At 44.3% G+C, this 24,629-nt stretch overlaps 1 protein-coding gene across 6 annotated transcripts in view; it reads left to right on the top strand.

The window, feature by feature from the left end:
* LOC114589451 (uncharacterized) overlaps positions 1-12,257 on the top strand; it is a 40,066-nt gene extending 27,809 nt beyond the window's left edge. For all 6 annotated transcript variants that reach the window (XM_077922349.1, XM_077922350.1, XM_077922345.1 and 3 more), the window contains 4 exons: positions 4,791-4,831; positions 7,451-7,566; positions 9,015-10,358; positions 12,092-12,257. In XM_077922349.1, coding sequence (XP_077778475.1) covers positions 4,791-4,831; positions 7,451-7,566; positions 9,015-10,358; positions 12,092-12,124 — 1,534 coding nt within the window. In that variant the 3' untranslated portion in view covers positions 12,125-12,257. The remainder of the gene's footprint in view (positions 1-4,790; positions 4,832-7,450; positions 7,567-9,014; positions 10,359-12,091) is intronic.
* Positions 12,258-24,629: the final 12,372 nt, after the last annotated feature.

Below are 24,629 nucleotides of genomic sequence, written 5' to 3' on the forward strand. Positions count from 1 at the left end.
AAGAAAGAAGTGATGCTGGATTGAGACAAGTGGAGTTTCCAGATTTATTTATTTAAAAGGCAATGCATGTGCACTCATGTGCAACCTGCTCCCACCTGCAATCCATTCAGGGTCGGGCAGAAAAACTGATTTTGCAGGAACTACTTCAGGGATTTTTATTTTTATTTTATTTTATTTTTGAGCAGACCAGAACCAGAGCCAGGTACAAAATGGTGACTCATAGGGTGGAGTGAATTACCTGCATCACCCCATGGGCCAGATGTTGGAGATGAGCTTCATAAACAGGCACACATTTAAAATGAGGCCCCTATCTGCACATTGCATTCAAAGCAGCATTTATACCACTTGAACCAGTCATTGGTTTCCTCAAAAGCCCCTAGGAACTGTGGTTTGTTTATATTAATAGTAACAATGTTAATATTAAAGGGAGTGGATTGGAAATATTGTTATTGCTGCTTTCATAGTTTTCATCATATCTATCTATCTATCTATCTATCTATCTATCTATCTATCTATCATCTATCTATCTATCCATCTCACAACTGGATCCATAGTTGCACCTGAAATTCTCCACCCTGTTTTTATGCAGTGCTATTGAAATGCGACATTTTCAGCCGATTAGTAAAAGTGAATCCTGCACAAAACTTCTCCCCACCCTTCCAGGGCCATGCGATTTATCATAATCAATGCTAACAAGCATCTGATTGGCCACCATTGAGAGCAGCATGCTGGACTAGATGTGCCACTGGCCTGATCCTGCATACTCTTATTGTGGTCTTAGTAATGCAGAATAGGATCATCTGTATGCCAGAGGAAGCTTTGCAACTCAAATAATTGCTCCTACCTCTGTTTCAAGGATCCAGCTCATTACCCTCATCTCTTTGATGCAATATTAAGTTGCCACATTTTGCAGGTCTCCCACTCAAGCTTATTCAAAAGGCTTTCAACCACAGTTGTAATAAATCCTCTAAACAGTCCAGCTTATTCTTCAATTTTGTTTCTTTTCACTGGGCTAGGTCCATAAATTAGATCTTTCTCTTCCATGCCTGTTTTGGATGAATGGTTTAATTAACAAGGGAAGAAACGAAACAAGGCCACAAAAAGAGGGGGAAAAGACAGATGCCTTTTCAAATGTTTTAAAAGCTGTTGAGAAAAATCATTTCAAAGTTTTTTGGGGGGGGCGGGAAGAATTATGAAAGTAACAAAAATAATTCTTCAGCTCTTTCTATCAATTCTGCTGGTCCCACCAGAGTTGTAATCCTCCATCCTAACTTTGCTCCCCTGCCCAAACAAAATATGCTGATGAATGCAGTGGAAATAAGAGAAGCTGAAAATGGGAAATTTAGTATTTTATTACAGGGGTGGGAAACCTCAGGCCTGGGGGATCAAATGTGGCCCTACAAGCATTTCTATTTGGCCCTTGAGACTCTCCTCAGGACACACCCCTCACTGCCCCTTCTTCATGCCCTCCTTGAGCATTTTTGCCTGGCTAGAATGCATCCTGGAACTCTGATATTGTCTCTTCCTTGCCTGGATGGTACAGAGAGAGAAGCCGGTAAGTGTGAAGAAAGCAGCCTATTGTACAGTGGCAAGATTCACATTTGTTGCTCCCTTTGGTCATTCCCACCACCAGCATGTGTCACCTGCAGGGTTGATGACGACAAAATGTTTCCTTTGCATTGAAAGAAGTTCCCTGCAGCTGTTTTATAACTATCTAACAGTGCAACCTTGCCAGCATACATTATATATTAGCAAACCCTCCAAGTGTCCCTATTTTCCAGGGATGTCCCTGATTTAGAGAAGCCATCTTGGTTTCTGATTTGATCCCGGAATGTCCTGCTTTTCCTTAGGATGTCCCATAGGATTATCATTGGAGAAATGTTGGAGGGTTTGGAGATACAGTATCCAAGCCCTGAAGGCAATTCTGTATAGTGAAGGGTTTTTTTTTAATGTTTTCTTATGTTTTTATATATGTTGGAAGCTGCCCAGAGTGCTGGGCAACCCAACAAGATGTGTGGAGTATAAGTAGTAAAATTATCATTATGGAATGGGACGTCTATATTTTCATCAGAGAAATGTTGGAGGGTATGTATTAGGCCCCATCACCCTGTAACCACTTGAAGTCATCATGGACTTCCCACAATGAATCCTGGGAACTGTAGTTTGTTAGGGTCTGAGGGTTGTTAGGAGACCCCTGTTCCCCTCATAGGGCTACAGTTTGCCAAGTGGTTTAACAGCCAGTCCCTCTTCCCAGGAAACTCTGGGGATTGTATGTAGCTCTGTGAGGGCAATATGGGTTTCCTAACAGCTGTCAGCACAGCTGAGGGTCGGGGGTCAGCTTCTCAGTCTCAGTGCTGCCACTAGCAGGGGGGGAGATGGGAGCAAAATTTCAAGCACCAGATTAATTTCCTCCTGAGGAGAGAGCAAGAGACTTATGCTGCTTTGTAATATCCATTTACAAATATAAGGTTGAGCGGCGGGGGGGGGGGGGTGTTGACTATCAGAATAGCGTATTTTTCGCCCTATAGGATGCACTTTTTCCCCTCCAAAAATGAAGGGGAAATGTGTGTGCGTCCTATGGGGTGAATGCAGGCTTTCGCTGAAGCCCGAGAGGCGGCGGTGCGCACCGACCCCTCTCACTGTCCAGGCTTCGCGCAGCTCTCCGCAAAGCGCGGGAGCCCGACGCTGGGCTCCCACGGCTTGCAGAGAGTTGCCTGCATGCTGAAGCCTGGGCACGCTGAGCTCAGCACGCCCAGACTTCGCACAGCTCTCCGCAAGGCGCGGGAGCCCGGCGCTGGGCTCCCATGGCTTGCGGAGAGTTGCCTGTTCTGGGGGCTGGGGTTGGGGGAAGCTCGGGCTTCCCCCGCCCCAGCCCCGCACCTGGGGGGAATAATTTCCCCCCTTTATTCCCCCCCCCCAAAAAACTAGGTGCGCGTTATGGGACGGTGCGTCCTATAGGGCGAAAAATAAGGTAGATGCTGCCTATCTGTATCATAGAGGGACGCGGGTGGTGCTGTGGGTTAAACCACAGAGCCTAGGGCTTGCCGATCAGAAGGTCAGTAGTTTGAATCCCCATGATGGGGTGAGCTCCTGTTGCTCAGTCCCTGCTCCTGCCAACCTAGCAGTTCAAAAGCACGTCAACATGCAAGTAGATAAATAGGTACCGCTCCGGCGGGAAGGTAAACGGCTTTCCCGTGCACTGCTCTGGTTCACCAGAAGCGGCTTAGTCATGCTGGCCACATGACCCAGAAGCTGTACGCCAACTCCCTTGGCCAATAAAGCGAGATGAGCGTCGCAACCCCAGAGTCGGCCACGACTGGACCTAATGGTCAGGGGTCCCTTTACCTTTACCTATATGTATCATAGTGTCAGTTCCTCAAAAGCAAACCACATTGAAACTCCTCCTTTCAGCTAGCTTCAAAGAAACAAATAAATCTCAGGGTTCCAGGCCCCAACCAACTGAGGCATGCTTGATAGCTAGCAGTTAACCAATCATCAATGGCCATTTTAGAAAGCATCTTCTAGCTATCAGTGCTCCTTTAAAAAAAACTAAAAAAACCCCAGCTTTAACTATCAGCTGAACAAATGCCTAGAGGGCAAAAAAATCCGTCCTTATTGCATGACCATAACATTATTAAATATTTCTCCAGCTAATAGTATCGCAGTAGTAAATATGAACCAGACCTTGCAGCCTTTAATTGTATTTTCATTTCAAATGGCCAATAGGTGCTTATTTTGTTTTCACTTATCTAAATGACTCATGCCTAGACACACTGATGTTCTGGAATATGTACACCAAATAAGTAATTTCTTCTCTATTCCACTTGCCGCAGGCTCCAAGGCATCCAAAGGGATTTTGCATACAACCAGGTCTTTAGAATAAATCCCACCTGACTTCTGTTTTGGTTACCAGGATGAGTGTTGAAACGGTAGATAATTAGGATGACGGGGGTGGGGTGTCGAGGTGGCAGACAGAATTCTCAAACTTCTACTACAGAAAAGAGACAATCTCACTGAACCTTTGTAGAGATAAGCACTCATTTATTTGACTTTTCATAGACATCTGAAGGTAGCCCTGTTTCAGGAAGCTTTTAATGTTTGACGTTTTCTTGTGTTCTTTTATATTTTGTTGGAAGTCACTCAGATTGGCTGAGGTAACCCAGTCAGATGAGTGGGATATAAGAAATAAATTATAACAATATTATTGTTTAAGAACATAACTCAGTCATTCTATATCTATTCAGTTCCCAAATGAAGGTCATTCTAAGGCAGGCTTCCTCAACCTTGGCCCTCCAGATGTTTTTGGCCTACAACTCCCATGATCCCTAGCTAGCAGGACCAGTGGTCAGGGATGCTGGGAATTGTAGTCTCAGAACATCTGGAGGAGCGAGGGTGAGGAAGCCTGTTCTAAGGCATACACTTATGGCAGTTCAAAAGCATGCCAGTGCAAGTAGATAAATAGGTACCGCTGCAGCGGAAAGGTAAACGGCGTTTCCATGCACTCTGGCTTCTGTCATGGTGTACCAGAAGCGGTTTAGTCATGCTGGCCACATAACCCAGAAAGCCGTCTGTAGACAAACTCCGGCTCCCTCAGCCTGAAAGCGAGGTGAGTGCCACATCCCAAAGTTGAATTCCACTGGACTTAACTGTCCAGGCCTTTACCTTAACCTTTTTACCTTGTACCTGTTAATAATAATAATATTTTAAAACTGAAAAAGGATAATGTCTTTAGAATTGGTAAAACAATCTATATGACAATGCCTCTCTCTGTTGTTGTTTTTCTCTTGTAGTAAATATAGAGGATCTCCACTTTATGAAAAATACATTCCAGGTATGAAGGTGAACATCAGAGAGTTTGCTTTGCAGGGCAGGGCACACACTTAAGAAATGTTATTATTGTGTTATCTTGTATGATAGAGAGGGAGTGGTAGAGAAATTCTGACTACAGTGGTACCTCAGGTTAAGTACTTAATTCGTTCCGGAGATCCGTTCTTAACCTGAAACTGTTCTTAACCTGAAGCACTACTTTAGCTAATGGGGCCTCCTGCTGCAGCTGCGCCGCTGGAGCACGATTTCTGTTCTTATCCTGAAGCAAAGTTCTTAACCTGAAGCACTATTTCTGGGTTAGCGGAGTCTGTAACCTGAAGCATATGTAACCTGAAGCGTATGTAACCCGAGGTACCACTGTATTTAGACGAGTACAGTGGTACCTCGGGTTAAGAACTTAATTCGTTCCAGAGGTCTGTTCTTATCCTGAATCTGTTCTTAACCTGAAGCACCACTTTAGCTAAATGGGCCTCCTGCTGCCGCTGCGCCGCTGGAGCATGATTTCTGTTCTCATCCTGAAGCAAAGTTCTTAAGCCGAGGTAATATTTCTGGGTTAGCGGAGTCTATAACCTGAAACGTATGTGTCAGAGCTGCCCGAGGTCCCAGCTCACAAAGGACCAACGCCAGTTCGTTGTTATATACAAAAGTCTTTATTGAAGTTCAGTTTCGCTTTCACAGCCGCAGCGCGCAGCTCTACGTCTCTAACTCTAGACCGCTGAAGCTCCGTCTGAATCTCCTCCCCCCAGACACCAGTTTAAGACTCTAGCCTTGCTCCACCTCTTCCTTTGCTCTTTCCTCCTCTGGTTCCGCCTGTCCGCTGGTGTCTTGCCCTTCCTAGACTCTTCTGACGCTGAGTCCCCTGAGTCTTCCCCCTGCCTCCGGCGGGCTTTAGGACCTGGTTCCCAATCCGGGTTTTCTGCTGTCCCGCGCGCCTGTACATTCGAACTTGGCGTGCGCGCCCAGCCGGCAACCTTCCTCCTGACCGTTACACTGCTCCTGTCACTGCTTCCCCCTTCAGGGAGGCTAGCTGGACCTGACCTCCCCTCCGTTCCCCCACTCTCCGATAGAGGCGTGGTCAGCCCTGACTCATCTTCTCTCCCTGCTGGAGGAGACGCTGGCCCTGACACATGGGACTCTTCCCCCCCACTACGCTCTGGTGGGGAAGCTGGTCCTGATCTCCCGCTGCTGCTTTGGGAGTCCCCGCTGGCCCCTTGTTTCTGGTGCGCCCCCCCTGGGACCCCCCTTGCCCTGACCATCGGCGCCCCCTTCTGGGAATCTTCTGATTCGCTGGAGAAGCTCATGGAATCTCTCGGGCCACTTTCATACTCCCCTACGCTACCCTCAGATTCTTCCCCTTCGCTCTCCATTTCCTCTCTCCCCTGTGCCTCTGCTCCTGAGCCCCTGACAGTATGTAACCTGAAGCGTATGTAACCCGAGGTACCACTGTATTCCCCAATCCAGTGCCCTCCAGATCTTTTGGACTACATCTCCCATCTTCCCTGGAAATTAGCCCCCTGATTTGGGCTGCTGCAACTTGTAGTCCAACAGCATTGAGACCAGACTCATTAAGACACACAGCCCACCCTACCAATATCTCCAGCTGACTGTCAGCACTTGTATTTATTCTCAGGAGCCCAGTGAAGATTTATGGAAATAAGCTGTTTATTATTTCCCACTTGCAGTTTCGGGAAATGAATCTGGCATTTCCTCACAACATTCAGTGAATATGGGATTTAAAGCAAAGTTGGAGAACTGTTTCAACCCAGCAGTAGGTGGAGCCAGACTCTCAGATCAATGCATCCAAACACACATATAACCTGAAAGATCATATCTTGCTAGACAGACCTGAACAGGTGTATAACCTTCCCCATGAGAGCCTGGTGGCCAGAGGGGGTTGTTTTGTTGTTTTCATTACTAATGATTTATTTTTGCCTTTACCTTGCATTCTTATCTTGTGAACCGCCCTGAGATCTTGCGATGAAGGGCGGAATATGTAAGTCTGATAAATAAATAATATTTGGGGAATGGTTCCTGTTCTTATGTTAGCTGCATTGTTCTATGCTTTCTGGGTGTCCCATGATCATATTATAAAGTAGCTGTATTCTGCATTATAAATCAAAACACTGCTAGGAATTGTTACCTTCTGTTCTCCAATGCATTTCGTAGCAGTAAAAAAATTCAGTGCGGCATGAGCAAACTCTTATTCAGAAAGTGTGGCCCAGAGAAGAAAGTTTGAGAAACACTGCAATAGAGGATTAGACAATTCAGGGTGAGAAAGCTACCAATGGCACTACTAGCCTTTATGACTATGTTGCGCCTGCACGGTTGGAGGCAATATGCCTCTGAATGCCAGTTGCTCACAGTGCTAGTTCCTCACAAGTGGGGAGAGGGCTGCTGTGCTCAGGTCCTGCCTTTGGGCTCCACATAAGTTAGCCACTGTGAGAACAAGATGGTGGTCTAGATCACTATTGACCTGATTCAGTAGGGCTACTCTTATGTTGTCCTTTTAAGCATCTGTTAAGAACTGAACTCACAGGTGAATTCATAGAAACCACTCTTTACCATTGTGTTGTTGGGTTCCCCCCTCCCTCAAAGGCCTTTCTTATTTCTATCTATATTTCAGATATCGAGTGCTATAATGCCATACTAAAGCCACGAGTCAGCCTAAGCTTTCCTCTGGACTTTCCGAAGCCAGTACGACCTGGTACCAAAGCAAGATCAAGGCCTTCTGCTTTAAAGGTAAGCGGAATTCCTCCAGGCAATTAATAAGACAAGAATTTTTAATAAAGTGCAATATTAGGAGGGGAAAATGCATTGAAATCAATAAAGACAAGACTCTATTTTAGTTTAGTTTAGTATTCAAGTATTTTAGATGTTGTCAAAGCCATATGGGTATGTGTCATATCTGCTACAACATAGTTGAGGAACCTTTGCTCTTATGGATGTTGTTGGACTACAACTCCTGTCATCCATGACCACTGACCATGCTGGCTAAGTCTGATAGGAGCAGGACCTGAAGGGCCAAAGGTCCACAGCCATTAAGGCAGTGATCTACAAAAAACCCTGAAAGGTACAAAACTGCCAACAGAATAGCATGGTGAAATTTGCTTACAGAGCCAGGAAGTTCAATAGAAAATCCACCTGGCCTGTGACATTTCAATGTATATATTTCATATTCTGCAGACTGGATGTTTTGACATGTGCTTTTTTGTGAGAATGCACTGCATCGTGGGCATTGTAGTCCACAGTAGCTATATAAAAATGATTACAATTAAAACTACACTTACATTATATAAGCCCAGATGGGTTGTGTGCATCCTTTCAACCCTTAGCAGTGGCCTTCCATGTTGGAGAAACTCAACAAAGATCCCAGCTGGTGAAGAGGACACCAGAAGGGTAACTTGCCACATTTTGAACTAAGTGAAGCAACACATACAGTGTGTATTACAATCAAAAAGTCCAGAGCCAAAAATTCTCCCTTGGGCCTCCAATATATGAAAGTCTTCCTCCTTCCCTATAGTTCCTCTTGTGTGGGTCCAAGTCTTATGAGATCACCAACCTTGCTGCCAGATTTATACATCACACACATGTCAACTGTGCCAATTCTCTAAGGACAGCTCTCGTTCTCCCCTTCCACTGATATAACACTGGCTTTTGGGGATGCTTTGTTAAAATATTGTTTGTGTGATTTGCTAGATAAAAACAGTGGTCAAATCCCTGTACCCCTGATCTATGGAAGTTAAATCTCTAAGTTGTGGAGATGGGTGCATCTTGCCCCTAATGTACATCTGTACTGATGCACACCCATAGGCAGTAAGGTGCCTTGTTCTGCACTGTCTGCCACTTCTCATGCTGATGAAGCTCATTTTTATAACAGATTGTACAGCAGTTACGAGAGGTTTTTTGAAGCATATCTTTAGCCAAAAGAACAAAAGAATGAACATCTTGGTTTTCTTGAAGCCCCAGGTGTGCCACTGCAAATTAATGAATGCAGTATAGCTTTGTACAGCTAGAGTAGAGTTTTCTACCATGAGAAATGAAGGAGGTGTGAACGTGGCCGTGGAACAAGAGATATTTGGTATGAGAGAGTTGGAGGGTCTGCAGCTGTCCATGGATTCTCTCCTTATCTCAATCCCACTCTCTCTATGTCACAATTACTAACATGCAATTTGATTGTTGCCTTTCAGCAAGTTAAAGTACCACTAGCACCTGCACATGTGCAAGTAGACTTTAAGATCCCCACCACTGAACCACCCAAGCCAATTGCTCCAGGTGAATCTGATGAATCATCTCTAGAACCATCTCTAGAACCAAGCCAGAACCAAGCCTTAGAGAACTCCGAGAAAGCAGATCCAAACAAGTCAGAGGAGAAAAAGAAATTCTGGCACAAGTTGCCTTGTTGGAAGAAAAAGAAGGCCCCTGCATCAGACACTAAGGAACATGCAGGTGATCATACCAAGGTAGATGCAGCTGATAATATAACAGTTACACCTGAAAATGAAGAAAAATCACACCATAGCAGTGTATCACCCCAGACCACTGTGGAATCGCCATCATCACCACCACAACCACCAAAATCACCACCACCCATTTCCCCTTCAGCAACTAAACCTAGGAAAAGAATCAAAGATAAGAAAGATACCACACTGATGGTATCTCCATCAGACATAACCCCTCAAACATCTGCTGCACCATCACCAAGTGATGATGGGGAACAGTCAAAATCACCCAAAGGGATTTTGAAATCATCAGTGGAAAAAATGCAGCCTGGAAAATCTGTTTCCATCCATACACCACAAGAGATAAACAGCACCAAGCCTCCTCCAAAGCATTCAATGACTCATTTTAGAAGTAAGGAAATTTCACCTGTGACTAATGACAGTCCAACCTCTGAGAGAACATCAGCCACTGATGAAACAGAGCTGACTTCTGCACCTACCACATCACTCAGATCTCAGAGGCGCACACCTCTGTTTGCCAGAGCTTTTAAGCCACCACTAAATGTTGCCGGGAAACGTTTTGGAAAGGGAAAAGAAGAAGGCAAAGTTTCCACTGTTGCAGCTTCAGAAACACCTTTTCCTGAGTCTCACACTACTAATTCTGGAGATCAAGAAATTCCATCTCTGACATCTCAGCCGGCATTGGAGAAAACAGTGCCCACATCACCACCTGGCATGGTGCCTCCTGATTCGGCGCCCAGATCACCACACAGAAATTTGCCGCCGCCACCAGAAGATCAATTGAACACAGAGGCAGCTTCTGCTCTCACTACCTCTCTCAGATCTCAGAAGCGGGCACGTATTTTTGCCAGAGCAAGTACACCATCCCAAAATGTTGCCACTACTCATTTCAGAAGTGAGGAAATGTCACCTACAGCTGACAGCAGCTTGCCTCGCCCAACGCCTGAGAAAACACCACTCAAATCACCCACCACTTCTCCCAAAGATACTGAGAAACACACAGCGGTGCACAAATCTTTCTTCACCACAATTCCAACAGGATCTCTGGAGGAGGTGAAAGCTGCACGCCTAGTAAGTTGTTTCTCTTTTTCTTCAAAACATAAGTCAGAAATGTTGGTGTAATGAGGTCAAATAGTTGGTGTAAGGCAGTCAAATATTATACCATAGGGAAGAGGGAATATTGGGTGCACCACAATCAGAACTTCAATAAAAAAAAAAAGGTAAAGGTACTCCTGCCCATAAGGGCCAGTCTTGCCAGACTCTTGGGTTGTGCGCTCATCTCACTCTATAGGCCGGGAGCCAGCGCTGTCCGCAGACACTTCCAGGTCACGTGGCCAGCGTGACAAAGCTGCTCTGGCGAGCCAGCGCAGCACACAGAATGCCGTTTACCTTCCCGCTGGTAAGCGGTCCCTATTTATCTACTTGCACCCGGGGGTGCTTTCGAACTGCTAGGTTGGCAGGCGCTGGGACCGAACGACGGGAGCGCACCCCGCCGTGGGGATTCGAACCGCTGACCATGCGATCAGCAAGTCCTAGGCGCTGAGGTTTTACCCACAGCGCCACCCATGTCCCGACTCAGAACTTCAATACAGATAGTCTAAAGTTTAAAAAGCTGCAACATTGCTTGTAAATTACAAGTGCTCATTGGCCGAAGCTTTAGAAAACAGGAGCAAATGTATTCATACTGAGCAAACTAGTAGAATCCTACCTATCTTGCTCATTCTTACATCTGACATTCTTGTGAAATAGCTTAGTTATATAGAAGTTTCCTCAGAGAGACACTCCAACATGAAATGGCAGAAACAGGAGTTTGTTTCTATGGATGCAATGAAGGGATTGAGAACCTTAAGCCTGAAATTGTAATGTGCGCACATCCCCTCAGCCTCTCCATCTGGCCCTCAGGATTTTCCCTAAGCCACACGCCGCAACTGTGCTGCTGTGTACCCTCCTTAAGTCATTTTGCCTGGCTAGACTATATCCTTGAACTCTGATAATGCCTTGTCCCAAGCATACACAACCCACAATTAGGACATGTGATTGGACGTTTGGTTCTTTAGTGTCAAAGCACTCAACTACATCAGCTTCTAAGGTGCAAAAAATATATGCACTGCTCCTGCTAAATAGCTAGTGAGGCATCTCCTTCTTCAGGCTTGTGCTCTGACCCAGATATCTGGAACAACTATGCAAACATGCCCCTTTCAGCACACATACTACCCACTGTTGTGATGCCAGCAGCTGGTGACCTCCTGTCCCTTTAAACCCCTCCTTGTCCTTGGAGACAGCAAGGGAAGAAGCAGAGGAGATTCTAATGGCCTAGCTCTCTCTGCATCTGTCTCTGTGCCTTCCTGTAACTCTTCCCTGCCTCCTTTTCTCCCATTTCTGACTCTTCTTCTTCCCTCTGCCACATGGGTGGTACAGAACCCCACAAATCACTAGCCTGTTCCCCTTGATCATCCTCCTGGTCCCCTGGCTCCTCTGCTCACCCTTCGGACTCCTGCCTGTACCTGGCATGCTTCTTGCTTTTCTGGGTGGAGAACAGAGATGGGTGCATGAGTACGTTTAGACTAGTAGACAAAGGTAACATTCACTTTTCCCCCCCCCCTCTGCCCACTTTTGTTTCTGGCCCCATCTACTACCTGAAAGTGGCCCTCCGAAGGCACTACTCTCAGATAACTGTGTGCAGAAATGCATTCTTGTATGTGTCTAAAGTGGCAAAACTTGCATTTTTCTTTCTGCAGAATAATTTGTAATCCTTCTTGTTGTTATTAATTCCATTCTCATGCCTTCTATCTTCCTCATTCCAGCCTGGAGCAAAATGGGTTCAAAAATTCCTTTAATAAAAAGAAAGGAGGAATGATTTTTTCAGTTCTACCACAACACTTCTCTGGGGATTCTTTATGCAGCAGCTGGTATCAAGGAATAGCTCTTCCTTTTATTAAAAGCTAACAAATAAAACACATCCGCCAACAACCTGTGAGTAGTGAGTTTATTGGCATAACTTGGTAATTGCCTTGTTCATGCTCAGTCTGTAGAGCATGAGACTCTTAATTTCAGGGTCGTGGATTCAAGCCCCACATTGGGCAAAAGATTGCAATATGCATTGCTAAGCATTGGCCTAGATGACCCTTGCGGTCACTTCCTACTCTAAGATTCTGCATCTGATATCAGAATCCTAAGAGGAAGGCAGCCCAGAAGTTGCAGGACCACGGACAGTTCCAAGTAAGCAGCTTGCTCTCACAAAGGTTAAGAGCAGACTGAGTCTTTAACAACAACAACAACAACAACAACAACAACACGTTTGGTGTGGTTCCTTGCCTTTTCCCAGCAGACATAGCATATGAGGTTGAGTGTCACTGCTTTGTTATTTTGCCAGCTGCCACTGCAGCTTGCCAGGGCAGGGCAGGGTGGTGGTAAAATCAGCCAGCTGCAACTTCAGATATTGAAATGTAGCTTTTGAGGTTTCCCCCCAAACCAGCCACTTCTGCACCATTCCCTGTGTACAGCATGTCTTTGTAGGAACTATAGTACAAATCACTTCATGCTCCCAAAGTGGATCCTTTGAATCAATGTGTCAGATGGAGAAATGCTAGTGTGAACTACCTTTCCCCTGGAATGCTGGTATCACATCATGGGCACTTCCTCATATTTTTCTCACTCTGATACAGTCTGCCAACTTAACAACACATTTCTCTGCAAGTTCTGGCTTTCTAGCAAAGACCACTCATTACAACGTGTACTAGAGCAGTACTCCAATTTGGCCAAGTACACCAACAGAACAGACTGACAGAAATGTGGTGTCAAGATAGGCATATAGGAAATAAATGCAGTGTGTCCATCCTGGCTTTGGGACAAATGTGACAATATAGCTTCAGCAGTTAATGTGATTGAACACATTTTTAGTCTTGGGAGGTGGTGGTGGTGGTTGATTTAAACAACTCCAGCAATGCAGAAACCTCTTTATAAATCAAACTCAGGATTTCCCTCCATGATGTTTGGAAAGGATACCATCATCTTAAGAAACAGAGGCTAGATCCAGACACATCAAAAAAGCGATTCAGTTAAACACGTTGTAGACTTCATGAAGGGAAATCCCGTTGGTGAAAGACGGAGAACCACAGCACCATCTGGTGTCACAGGGTTATAACACATATAAAGTGTTTTTGTTTTGTTTTATCTTTATCAATATGGCTGTGGCATAGAATCAGTTTGTAATGAGCCCTGAAAGAGCAAAATGCAGCGGACTAGGAGACAGTGCAAACATTCTTGAAATGCACACTATTTGGAACAGAGGTGGATGGTGCCCCTTGGGACTAGTAGGGCAGGGGGACTAACAGTGATAGTCAGAGTCACCCCCCTGGTTGGTTTAAGGAAGGAGGCTGGCTAGCTGAGGGCAGACTGAGCTTGCTGGGCCAGTGCCTCATTCACACTAATGGACCAGTCCACACTGGCTGGGGGGGGGGGGCACGCAAAGTACATGTGTAAGGTTATGCATGTTGTGAAATAAGTGGATAGGACAAAGTTTTTTCTACTCAGCTTCCACACTGTGAAACAATGGAATTTGCTCCCATAATAGCCAGCAGCCAGGGCAGCTTTAGTGGGGAGAGGTAGACATTTTCATGGAGGGAAAGGCTGTGGGTTGCTACTAGCCATGATGGCAAGGCCCTCTACCATTATTGTACTGAAAAGATTTTTTTAAAGGGAGGCAGCAAGGGGTTGGAGCAACTCCCTTATGCACAACAGTTATAACATCTGGAGCTCTTTCATTTAGAAAATGTGTAAGTAGTTGTGTGGCGGGAGGAGAGACATGATAGAGGAGTAAAAAAAGTAACCATGATGGGAGAAAGTGTATAGAGGGGTGCCCCCCCCTCATAACACTAGATCTCTGTGGCATCTAATGAAGCAGAGTTTCAGAAGGTTCAGCAGGCTGCCTCATAATACGATCGAAAGTCTGGCAGTGCAAAGCCACCTCTGTCTTTAGTATCTATCAAAATTTTATACTTTATTCTTCACTCCCCCCCCCCCCCGCCAGACAACTCTTGAAATATCTCTTTGCCATTCCCTAAAGCAGCTAGTGCTATTTGTTACTGGTATTGTTTGGAACAAGAACAAATGCAAGATATTCATCTTTAAGGCTGAAATCCTTCCTAAAAATGATAGTTTCACCTTCCCCCATATTTCCAAATCTTTTTTAATGAGTTTCAGAAGATTCAGGGCAGACCAAAGGAAATACTTCACGCAGTACATAGTTAAAGTATTAAATTCCCTCCTGCAAGATGCAGCTAGACACATTCATGGAGAATTAGGCTATAAATGACTAAAGGGAAAAAAGTTAAGGACCCCTGGATGGTTAAGTCCAGTCAAAGGCGACTCTGGGGTTGCGGCGCTCATCTCACTTTCAGGCCGAGGGAGCTGGCGCTTGTCCACAGACAGCTTTCTGGGTCATGTGACCAGCATGACTAAACCGCTTCTGGAGCAACAGAACACGATGACGGAAACCAAAGTGCATGGAAACGCCGTTTACCAGTACCTATTTATCTACTTGCACTGGTATGCTTTTGAACTGCTAGGTTGGCAGGAGCTGGGACAGAGCGACAGGAGCTCACCCTGTCCCGGGCATTCAAACCGCTGACCTTCTGATCAGCAAGCCCAAGAGGCTTAGTGGTTTAGACCACAGCACCACCCACATCCCTTAAATGGCTACTAGCCATAGTGGGTATGCTCACCTTCCAGTGTTGGGGCAAGCATGTCTCTGAATACTGGTTTCTGGGGATCACAAGCAGGAAGAGTGCTGTTGCACTCATGTCCTCTTTGCAGGCTTCCCAGAGGCATCCATTTGTTTAGGAGGCTGGACTAGTTGAACAGGATGATGGACCAGAAGGGCCATTAGAATGATACAGCAGGGCTTGTATAAATAATGCTTGAATTGACTCATTGTTAATTTAAATTAAAATCCATGAGTATTTTTTTAAAAAAATGTGTATTTTTGAAGTAAGTGAAACAAAGGCCATTTACACATCCATGATGATGATGAAGATTTACTGTTATTTAAGCCTCATGGTGCAGTGGGTCTATGTATCTGGTTGTTAACCCGAAGGCTTGGGTTTCGAGCCACCCAGGGACAGCTGTGGGCAAGATTCCTACGTTGCAGGCGGTTGGACAGGATGACCCTCAGTGTCCCTTCCAATTCCACAATACTATGAAATCTATGAAAAATCCTTTTTTATTATATCCCCCCCCCCCCGTTGAAACCCTGCTCCATAATTCATTGAGCTACCTTAAAAGAATTAAATACCCAACTGCCCAAGGCTCAGAATGTGTTTGTGGAAGTGATGCAAAGTAATAAATGACAACAAATTCTTAAATATTAATTTGGCCTCCAGCACTTAACAGAATGATTTGCATGAAAAAATCTGAGACAAAGCTTGCATCAGTTCCGGTAAGGAATTTGCTAGGAACTTCCAGCCACTACGAATCTTTCAAAAGATGCTAGTTTGAAGTTCTATAACAGTATACTTCAATTCAGTCATGACCTCCCGCTTGACACATTAAAAAAAAAAAACTTCCAAAGAGAAATTTGGTAATTTCCTGGGAAATCATGAAAGTTTAACAAATTACTACAGAGCTTATTCCTAATTTTTGTATATGATAATTTAGAGAATAAATGATGGATATAAGGCTGCAGTTGAACCTCTGTTTTTTTCCACACAGAAGCACTTTTAAAAGTTAGGTCACATCTGTACTATGCATTTACACCATCAGTTTTGGCTCCTCCAAAGAATCCTCGGAACTTCAAGGGCACTGAGAGTTGTTGTTAGGAGACTCCTAATCCCTCTTCCAAGGGACCTCTTGAGGTTGTAGCTCTGGAGAGCAATAGGGGTCTCCTAAAGCTATGGTTTTCCCAGTAGTGATGTATGGAAGTGAGAGCTGGACCATAAACAAGGCTGATCACTGAAGAATTGATGCTTTTGAATTATGGTGCTGGAGGAGACTCTTGAGAGTCCCATGGACTGCAAGAAGATCAAACCTATCCATTCTGAAGGAAATCAACCCTGAGTGCTCACTGGAAGGACAGATCCTGAAGCTGAGACTCCAATACTTTGGCCACCTCATGAGAAGAGAAGACTCCCTGGAAAAGACCCTGATGTTGGGAAAGATGGAGGGCACAAGGAGAAGGGGACGACAGAGGATGATATGGTTGGATAGTGTTCTCGAAGCTACCAGCATGAGTTTGACCAAACTGCGGGAGGCAGTGGAAGACAGGAGTGCCTGGCGTGCTCTGGTCCAGGGGGTCACGAAGAGTCGGACACGACTAAACAACAACAACTCTCAGCACCTTTATAATTCTCAGGATTATTTCGGGGAAGTCATCACTGTCAAAGTGGTATAATAGTACTTTAAAGAAATGATAGGGATATGGCCTTAGACTGTATTGTAGTAACGAACAGCAAATTTTCTTTTTATGCGGTGGTTGCCTCTTTCTGCCTTATAGTAAGATCCACCACTGGCAAAGCACGAATCACCTTTACTTGTGTAACACATGAAAGGGAATAATCTCCCTCCTCAAATAGCTAGCCATACAAGGAGGCAGAAGCAGGGATGTGGCCGAATCGTCCATGTTCACTGCCTCTTTGCAGCTTCCGCAGTTAGCAGCAAAGCAGCTTCAGCAGCTGCAATGCTAAGCCTCATTTTCTAACAGGAAAAAGTATCTGAATCTTTCCTCATCCTTCATTTTGGAGGGGTGGGGTTAGGATAAGTGTCTTTCACCCCTCCCTCAGTGGTGTTCAGTGGCGTAGCGTGGGGGGTGCAGGGGGGGGGGGCGGCCGCACCGGGCGCAAAATCTGGGGTTAGGGCAAATCCACAGGTTAGGGGGTGCAAATCCACGGGTTAGGGGGCGCAAATTACTTGCCTTGCCCCGGGTGCTGACAACCCACGCTACGCCACTGGTGGTGTTTTCCCATTGTTTGAGAACTACTGATTAAAAGGGTATAGAAACTCAGGAGTGCGACTTAAAATAAGGTTACCAGAGTGGCTTGCAGCAATCAGTAATATAATAGAAAAGTTCCTGCCCTCAAGCATACAGTCCAAAAAGGCAAGGCACAAAGGAAAAAGAGTTTCGAAGGCAGGAAGAACAGTGCAAACCCGGACACTGCTTCTCACTAGCTAAGTTATTGTAAGTCTTCTTTCCAATAGGATTTGGTGGAAACAAGGCCATTGCTGGGGCTCCTTCATGGGCCAATGGATTATTTACCCCCATGCCCATGATTACCTTTCTGGGAGACAGGGGAACAGCTTTCCAGTGGCCCTTGGTCCCCTGGCTGAGACCAGAGCATGCTGTCCTTCAGCTCTGCAGTCCTAGGGCAACTGTCCATTGGACTCTGCTAGTCTGCTAGGGGAGGGGAAACCAAACACCCTGTATAGGAACACGGGAATCTGCTTTATCAGTTCATCTAACTCTGTATTATCTACATTGGCAAGCAGTGTTTCAGCAGAGTTTCAATCAGGGGAGATTCCAAGCACTGCCTGCCTGAGAATGAACCTTGGACCTTTTGTGTGCAAAGCAGATGTTATTCCATTGAGCTATGACACACCTTTAAGAGAAGCTGCTGGTCCTCTGGCCAATGGATGGAGGCAGGAGAGTCTCCCCTTTGCAATAAAGCTGCTTTTTTTTCCCTTGGAGGAAGTGGGTGCAGCCTCCCAACCACCTTTAGGTACTAGGTTATGACACAGTCCATAGTGGGCTGACCAGAAAATGTAGCTCACATGGCTAAAGTGCGATCCTAAGCATACTTACCTGGGTGTAAACACACTGAACACAGTGGGACTTACTTTTTAGCAAACATTCCTAGGATTGCATTGTGTGTCAACTCTTTAAAACTGATGGAAAGAGGTTACATTTTTAATTGAAAAAGATGGAATTTTATTACATTTTTGAAAACAAAGAAAAGAAAGATGGTTAGTACCCAGTAACAGCAGTGTTTTCTCTTATGTAAACTTCTTTCAAAGCAGTTATTTCATTTGTATAACCATGTATGTTCAAAAAGGAAAGTAAAAAGGATATAACACATACACACACACCCGGGGGATTGGTTTATTATTATTATTATTATTATTATTATTATTATTATTATTATTATTATTATTAATGCTGCAATTAGCCACTGTAAACTGTTATATTTTTTATTTTCATGGAATCTTTACTTAAAACATTCATTTATTGTTTTTATTATTATTTTAAGTATCTGTTTGGTTTTGGAAAGATGTTGGCTGGCCCAGTTTCAGACTGAAAATAAGAGTGAATAATCAAATGCTACTTTATAATGCCCTAGGGACTAATCCTGCTCTAGTTAAAATAGAGCAAGAATCATATAGAATGGAGAATGGCTCCATCTTCTGACCAAAGAAAAGAGTATGAAGAGGAAAAATAGAGGGAAATTTCAGCATGAGCAAAAATGTAGTGGGACAGTTTTCATATTATCTCTCTGGAATGGTTAATCTGATTTGGAGATCCACCTTGACTGGGGAGGGTCAGCCTCCACTGCTTCATACTATTGACAAAATGAGCCTACGTGTGCTTACTTGGAAGTACATCTCAGTAGTTCAATGGGGCTTAGTTGATTGAAGAATTGTATTTCTATGATGCTTTCCATTCAAATGAATCCTAAAGCTGCTTACAAAGAATAAATAACAGTACCAGAACAGAACATCACAAATATATCATAAATCATATAATATAATTAACAGATCATCAGTTAAACAATTACAATCTATAAAATACTATTTAAAAACCAACAACTAAAGATAAAACAAAAATCACAATTACAGTATTAAAAAATCAGTGTAACGCTGCTTGTAATGCTGTTTTACATCATTTCCCTTCTCTGATTATCAGTCTCTTGTAAGTAAGGATTGCTGCCTAAGGGGGGGGGGGGACAGAGCCCCGCCTTTTGGGAAGCTGCATTGTGTTGGGAAACTGGTAACTGTTCAGAACTGGGTAATCAAGAGCAAGGGCAGAAAGAAAACAGATCCAGATCTCCTGGTAGACTTCTGGTTGATTTGCAGTCAATCATCAAGAGTTTCTGATTTTCCTGATTGATTGGCATCTTGTCCCTCTGAACTTCTGCATCCCCCGCCTGCAAATTAGGACAAGTAGTGAAGATTGCTGACACAGCTTAAGTTTAAGAGAGAGAAAATGCTTGAATCGCTGCTGTGCCTATTTTAATAAATGTTTTAACCTTCCACCTTCTTCTGGCCAATGGAACTCAATGGAAGGCAGATTATACAGCAAACATTTAGAATAAAAATTAAAGGACAGTAAAAACACAATAGGGGGGAGAGAGAGAGCTTTGTATGTCCAAGGATCACATTTCCCTTTGGGGACAGTATACCAGTGGTGGGTGTAGCTGGAGACAAAAGTAGGCAGGGCTCGACCAATTACACAAACACATAGGCACATACTCTCTTCCTTGTGCAGACACAAACATCCATTCATATTTCCTTCCATCCATTTCATACTCTTCCCCATCATTCTCCCACCTCCCCTCTTCCATCCCTAGCTGCCTCCCACCCTCACTGCACAGTTGAGCTTTTCACAAAGGCTTTTCAAAAGCCTAACTATTGCATTTGGGGAGGGGGGAAATCTGTGTTATGGGGCAACATATAAATGACGTATCAATCAATCAGTAAGTTTATTGTGCTAGTCAAAGGCCATGACAAAAGCAAAAGCACAAACAGTTTCAGACTCAAAATATAAATCAAGGCATTGGCTGAAACAAACAGAATCATCAGCTCCTGGTGAGACTATAACCAGGGGTTCTCCACTGCTATATACAAAATGTATTTCGGATTTAGACCTCTGAATACCCCTTACAGTTCACAGCTATTTTTTCCAAATCCTTCTACCTAATCTCCTTAGCCACCAACACGAAAAGGGTCACACTATGTGTCACTAATGTGTTGGAATCACTCAGTAACCACAGCGCTCAATTGTGGGATGATTGCTTCCTTGAACAAACAAAGGTTTAAAAAAGCTGGGGGGGGGCGTGTATAAGGGGCAGTATAACAAATAATGAATAATATCTTCCACCTCCAATTACCTGCATATACAAAATCTATCTGCGTATGGAATCTTTTTGTAACAACCAACCAACACTGCCGAGGGCATTGCTTGAAAGCGCAACTCAATAAAGGTGGATATTAATGATACAGGCAGGGGTTTTGACAAATAACTGGCTCTAAAATGCTCCATTTTCAGTACAGAGGAACATGGGGAGCATTAAGATGATTTAATTGCTTCTAAGTTCCTTGGTATGCAGGCTGAGACCCTACCTGCCCGTGGACTGTCTCGCCAGAGTGGTGCATGCTCTGGTTATCTCCCGCTTGGACTGCTACAATCCACTCTATGTGGGGCTACCTTTGAAGATGACCCAGAAACTGCAATTAATCCAGAAAGCAGCAAGACAGACTGGTGACTGGGAGTGGCTGCTGGGACCATATAACACCGGTCCTGAGAGATCTACATTGGCTCCCAATACGTTTCCGAGCACAATTCAAAGTGTTGGTGTTGACCTTTAAAGCCCTAAACGGCTTGGCCCAGTATACCTCAAGGAGCGTCTCCACCCCCATCGTTCAGCCCAGACACTAAGATCCAGCGCCGAGGGCCTTCTGGCGGTTCCCTCATTGTGAGAAGTGAGGTTACAGGGAACCAGACAGAGGGTCTTCTTGGTAGTGGTGCCCACCCTGTGGAACACCCTCCCATCAGATGTGAAGGAAATAAGCAGCTATCTTATCTTTAAAAGACATCTGAAGGTAGCCCTGTTTAGGGAAGTTTTCAATATTTAATGCTGTATTGTTTTTAACACTCGATTGGGAGCCGCCCAGAGTGGCTGGGGAAACTCGGCCAGATGGGTGGGGTATAAATAATAAATTATTATTATTATTATTATTATTATTATTATTATTATTATTCAGGAGTCTAAACAGTGATGCCAATCCCTGGTTAGTGCTTATCCATCTTCAGAACCTCCTTCAGGTCCTGCAGGCAACTGTAACCAAGACTGCTTTGAATGTTTAGTTTCCCCCAATGTATGTTTAAATTAATGAAATCATTTCATTAATTTAGGCCTCCTTCCATAATCTGCTTTCTTGTTCTTGAGCAGTTTCTTATAATCTGCTCTAGCATTACTCGGTTTTTCCATGGATTTTGCTACAGATTTCTTCTGGAAAGCCCTGTTAAACTTTGCCAGAACTTTCATAACATCTTTACATTGTGCACCAAGCCAGCTGTATTGAACCATCTGAGTATATTGTTTGAAGCTTTTGAATTTAATAACCTGGGTCTGGTGCAATTTGTGGGAAGGTGTCCACCAGAACTGACAATTCATTTTCAAAGCTCTTGCACAGAATCATCATACGAAAACTAGATAATATCTTTTGAGCATTATTGCTTAAATTGAGTGACCATTTCAATCTTTTCACACCCAAAAGCTCTACAGAAACACCTCCTGCCTGAGGAAGACATTTTATTAGGGGACCTAATAAAGGGAAGTGATCACTTTCTGTTTGTTCTTGCCCTTCAAATATTTCCACATAAGAAAATAATGAGGGTGGTACTCTAATTATAATCAACAACACTTCCACTGTTTAGATAGCTAGAATAGATCAGTTGGTGGAGCATGAGTCTCTTAATCTCAGGATTGTGGGTTCCAGTTTCACCTTTAGCAAAATATTCCTGCATTGCAGGGAGTTGGACTTGATGGCCCTTGGGGTCCCTTCTAACTCTACAATTGTATGATTCTAACTATATGAAGAATGGGACGCGGGTGGCGCTGTGGGTTAAACCACTTGCCGATCAGAAGGTTGGCGGTTCGAATCCACACAATGGGGTGAGCTCCTGTTGCTCGGTCCCTGCTCCTGCCAACCTAGCAGTTCAAAAGCACATAAAAGTGCAAGTAGATAAATAGGTACTGCTCCAGCGGGAAGGTAAACGGCGTTTCCATGCACTGCTCTGGTTCGCCAGAAGCGGCTTAGTCATGCTGGCCACATGACCCGGAAGCTGTACGCCGGCTCCCTCGGCCAATAAAGCGAGATGAGTGCCGCAACACCAGAGTCAGCCACGACTGGACCTGATGGTCAGGGGTCCCTTTAACTAGATGAAAGAATGTAAACTGACCATCTGAGGGCTCCATGAAGAATGTTCAAATCATGAATAAAAACCCCATCCAGCAGTTTCATACACTGCGGATTGTATTTCTTGTCCAGGAAGTAGCTTGGTAAAAGAAAAATGCCCCCCAGCTTTAAACACAAGGAGAGTACGACTCCTTCTGAAGCCCTTCCTGCAAACAAAGTAAGTAAAGGGAGCTAAAACCACGAGAACACAAACACAGCCCTTCTGGATCAGATCAAAGACCCACCAAGTCCAGTAGCCAACTAGATGCCTTTGAGAAGCCCACAAGCAAGACCTGTGAGCAACAGCATTCTCCCCACTTGCTTTTCCCCAGCAACTGGCATTCAGAGGCATATTTCCTCCAACGGTGGAGACAGAACACAGCCATTGACAGCCTAATCCACCATTTGCCTAACCCCTTTTAAAGCAATCCAAGTTGGGGGTCATTGCTACATCTCATGGTATTGTCAGAGAACTTATTGAAATTATAGCATGCAAATTGAAACGTGTGTTGGAAGGGTTTAGCAAGCGAAGGTTGGAATGTGAAGGTTGTTTTTGCAAGAGAACCATGAGAGAAGAACAAAGCAGCACGTAAGCAAGAGGAAGGAGATAAAGATGAAGGCCATTGCTATTTCAGAAGGCGGTTGAGCTATGCTGTGTGACTTAGCTGGCCAGAACAGTTGTTGTGTAGGAATGCTTAAAGTTTAACTATTGCTATGCTTTTTACATGAGGTGGCACTTTCTGCTCTAGGCAGTTAAATGGTGTCCATTGCAATGCTAAATAAATGCCTTGCTTTGCTAACCTCTGGAGTCTGGATTTTATTGGCCATTCCAGCCCAAACCTGCAAAGTACTGACTACTGAAACCCAATATTTCCCCATTAGTAGAACATTCCATAGTTTAACTACATGCTCTGTGAGGAACTATTTATTTTTGTCTGTTCTGAACCTTCTAACAATCAGCTTTATTAGATGACCCCAGACACGAAAACTAGTGATCTTTCTCTTTTTAAAAACATTATCTGAGTCTTATTGCATATTTAAAATGGTTCTACACTTATCTGATTTTTAAAAAATGAAATTGCCATATACAAGTAACTTTATAAAGAAAGAAGAGCCCTTGCAAAAGGGTCTGTTTTTCATCTTGCATACTGTCATTGCAAGCAGGTTGGAGGTGCTTGACAAACAAGGAGTGGCACATTTTCCTGGTTCTGGTGTGCTCTGATCTGCTTGCAGTTATGATTAAGAAGATGCACCCTTTGGAAGACCAGGAAGAAGTGCCATTGGAAGGAATTGATTTTGCATGGCAAGCAAGATAGGGCCCGTGAGCTATGGGTGCACCGTACACATTAGTTTTCATTTCTTTTCGTTAACACAGCTGTGAAAATTGGCTTGGAATCTCTTTTACCTACAGTCCTTTAATATCGAGATATTGCATTGTTAGAGTGTTGTACTAGGACCCGAGAAGCCAGGGTTCAAATCCCCATTTGGCCATGAAGCTCACTGGGTAACCTAGGGCCAGTCATTGTGTTTTGAGGATAAAATAGTGAGTAGAACCCTAGCGGGTGGCGCTGTGGGTTAAACCACAGAGTCTAGGACTTGCCAGTCTGAAGGTCGGCAGTTCGAAGCCCTACGACGGGGTGAGCTGCCGTTGCTCGGTCCCTACTCCTGCCAACCTAGCAGTTCGAAAGCACGACAAAGTGCAAGTAGATAAATAGGTACCACTCCGGCGGGAAGGTAAACGGCGTTTCCGTGCGCTGCTTTGGTTCGCCAGAAGCGGCTTAGTCATGCTGGCCACATGACCCGGAAGCTGTACACCGGCTCCATTGGCCAATAAAGCGAGATGAGCACCGCAACCCCAGAGTCACCTGTGACTGAATCTAACGGTCAGGGGTCCCTTTACCTTTAGAACCATGTATGCCACCATTCCTTGCAGGAAGGGGGGCATCTAAATGTACTGGTAATTTTAAAAATTGCTTTTTAAAGAAAAAAGCATGGCAATACCTGTGCAAAGTGAAAAGCTGCTTAGTACATATTTTTATAAACAGAACCAATGTATGTTGTGAGTTGGTGGCAAAATGACACCTGAAGGTTGTGATGTTACTTTTTTGAAAATCTTCATGGTTTTGAAATATCATTTTGACTTATTATTTGCCATGAAGCATAACTTGAACAATAAAT

This window comes from Podarcis muralis, chromosome Z (genome assembly GCF_964188315.1).
Source record: "Podarcis muralis chromosome Z, rPodMur119.hap1.1, whole genome shotgun sequence".
Lineage (NCBI taxonomy): Eukaryota > Metazoa > Chordata > Lepidosauria > Squamata > Lacertidae > Podarcis > Podarcis muralis.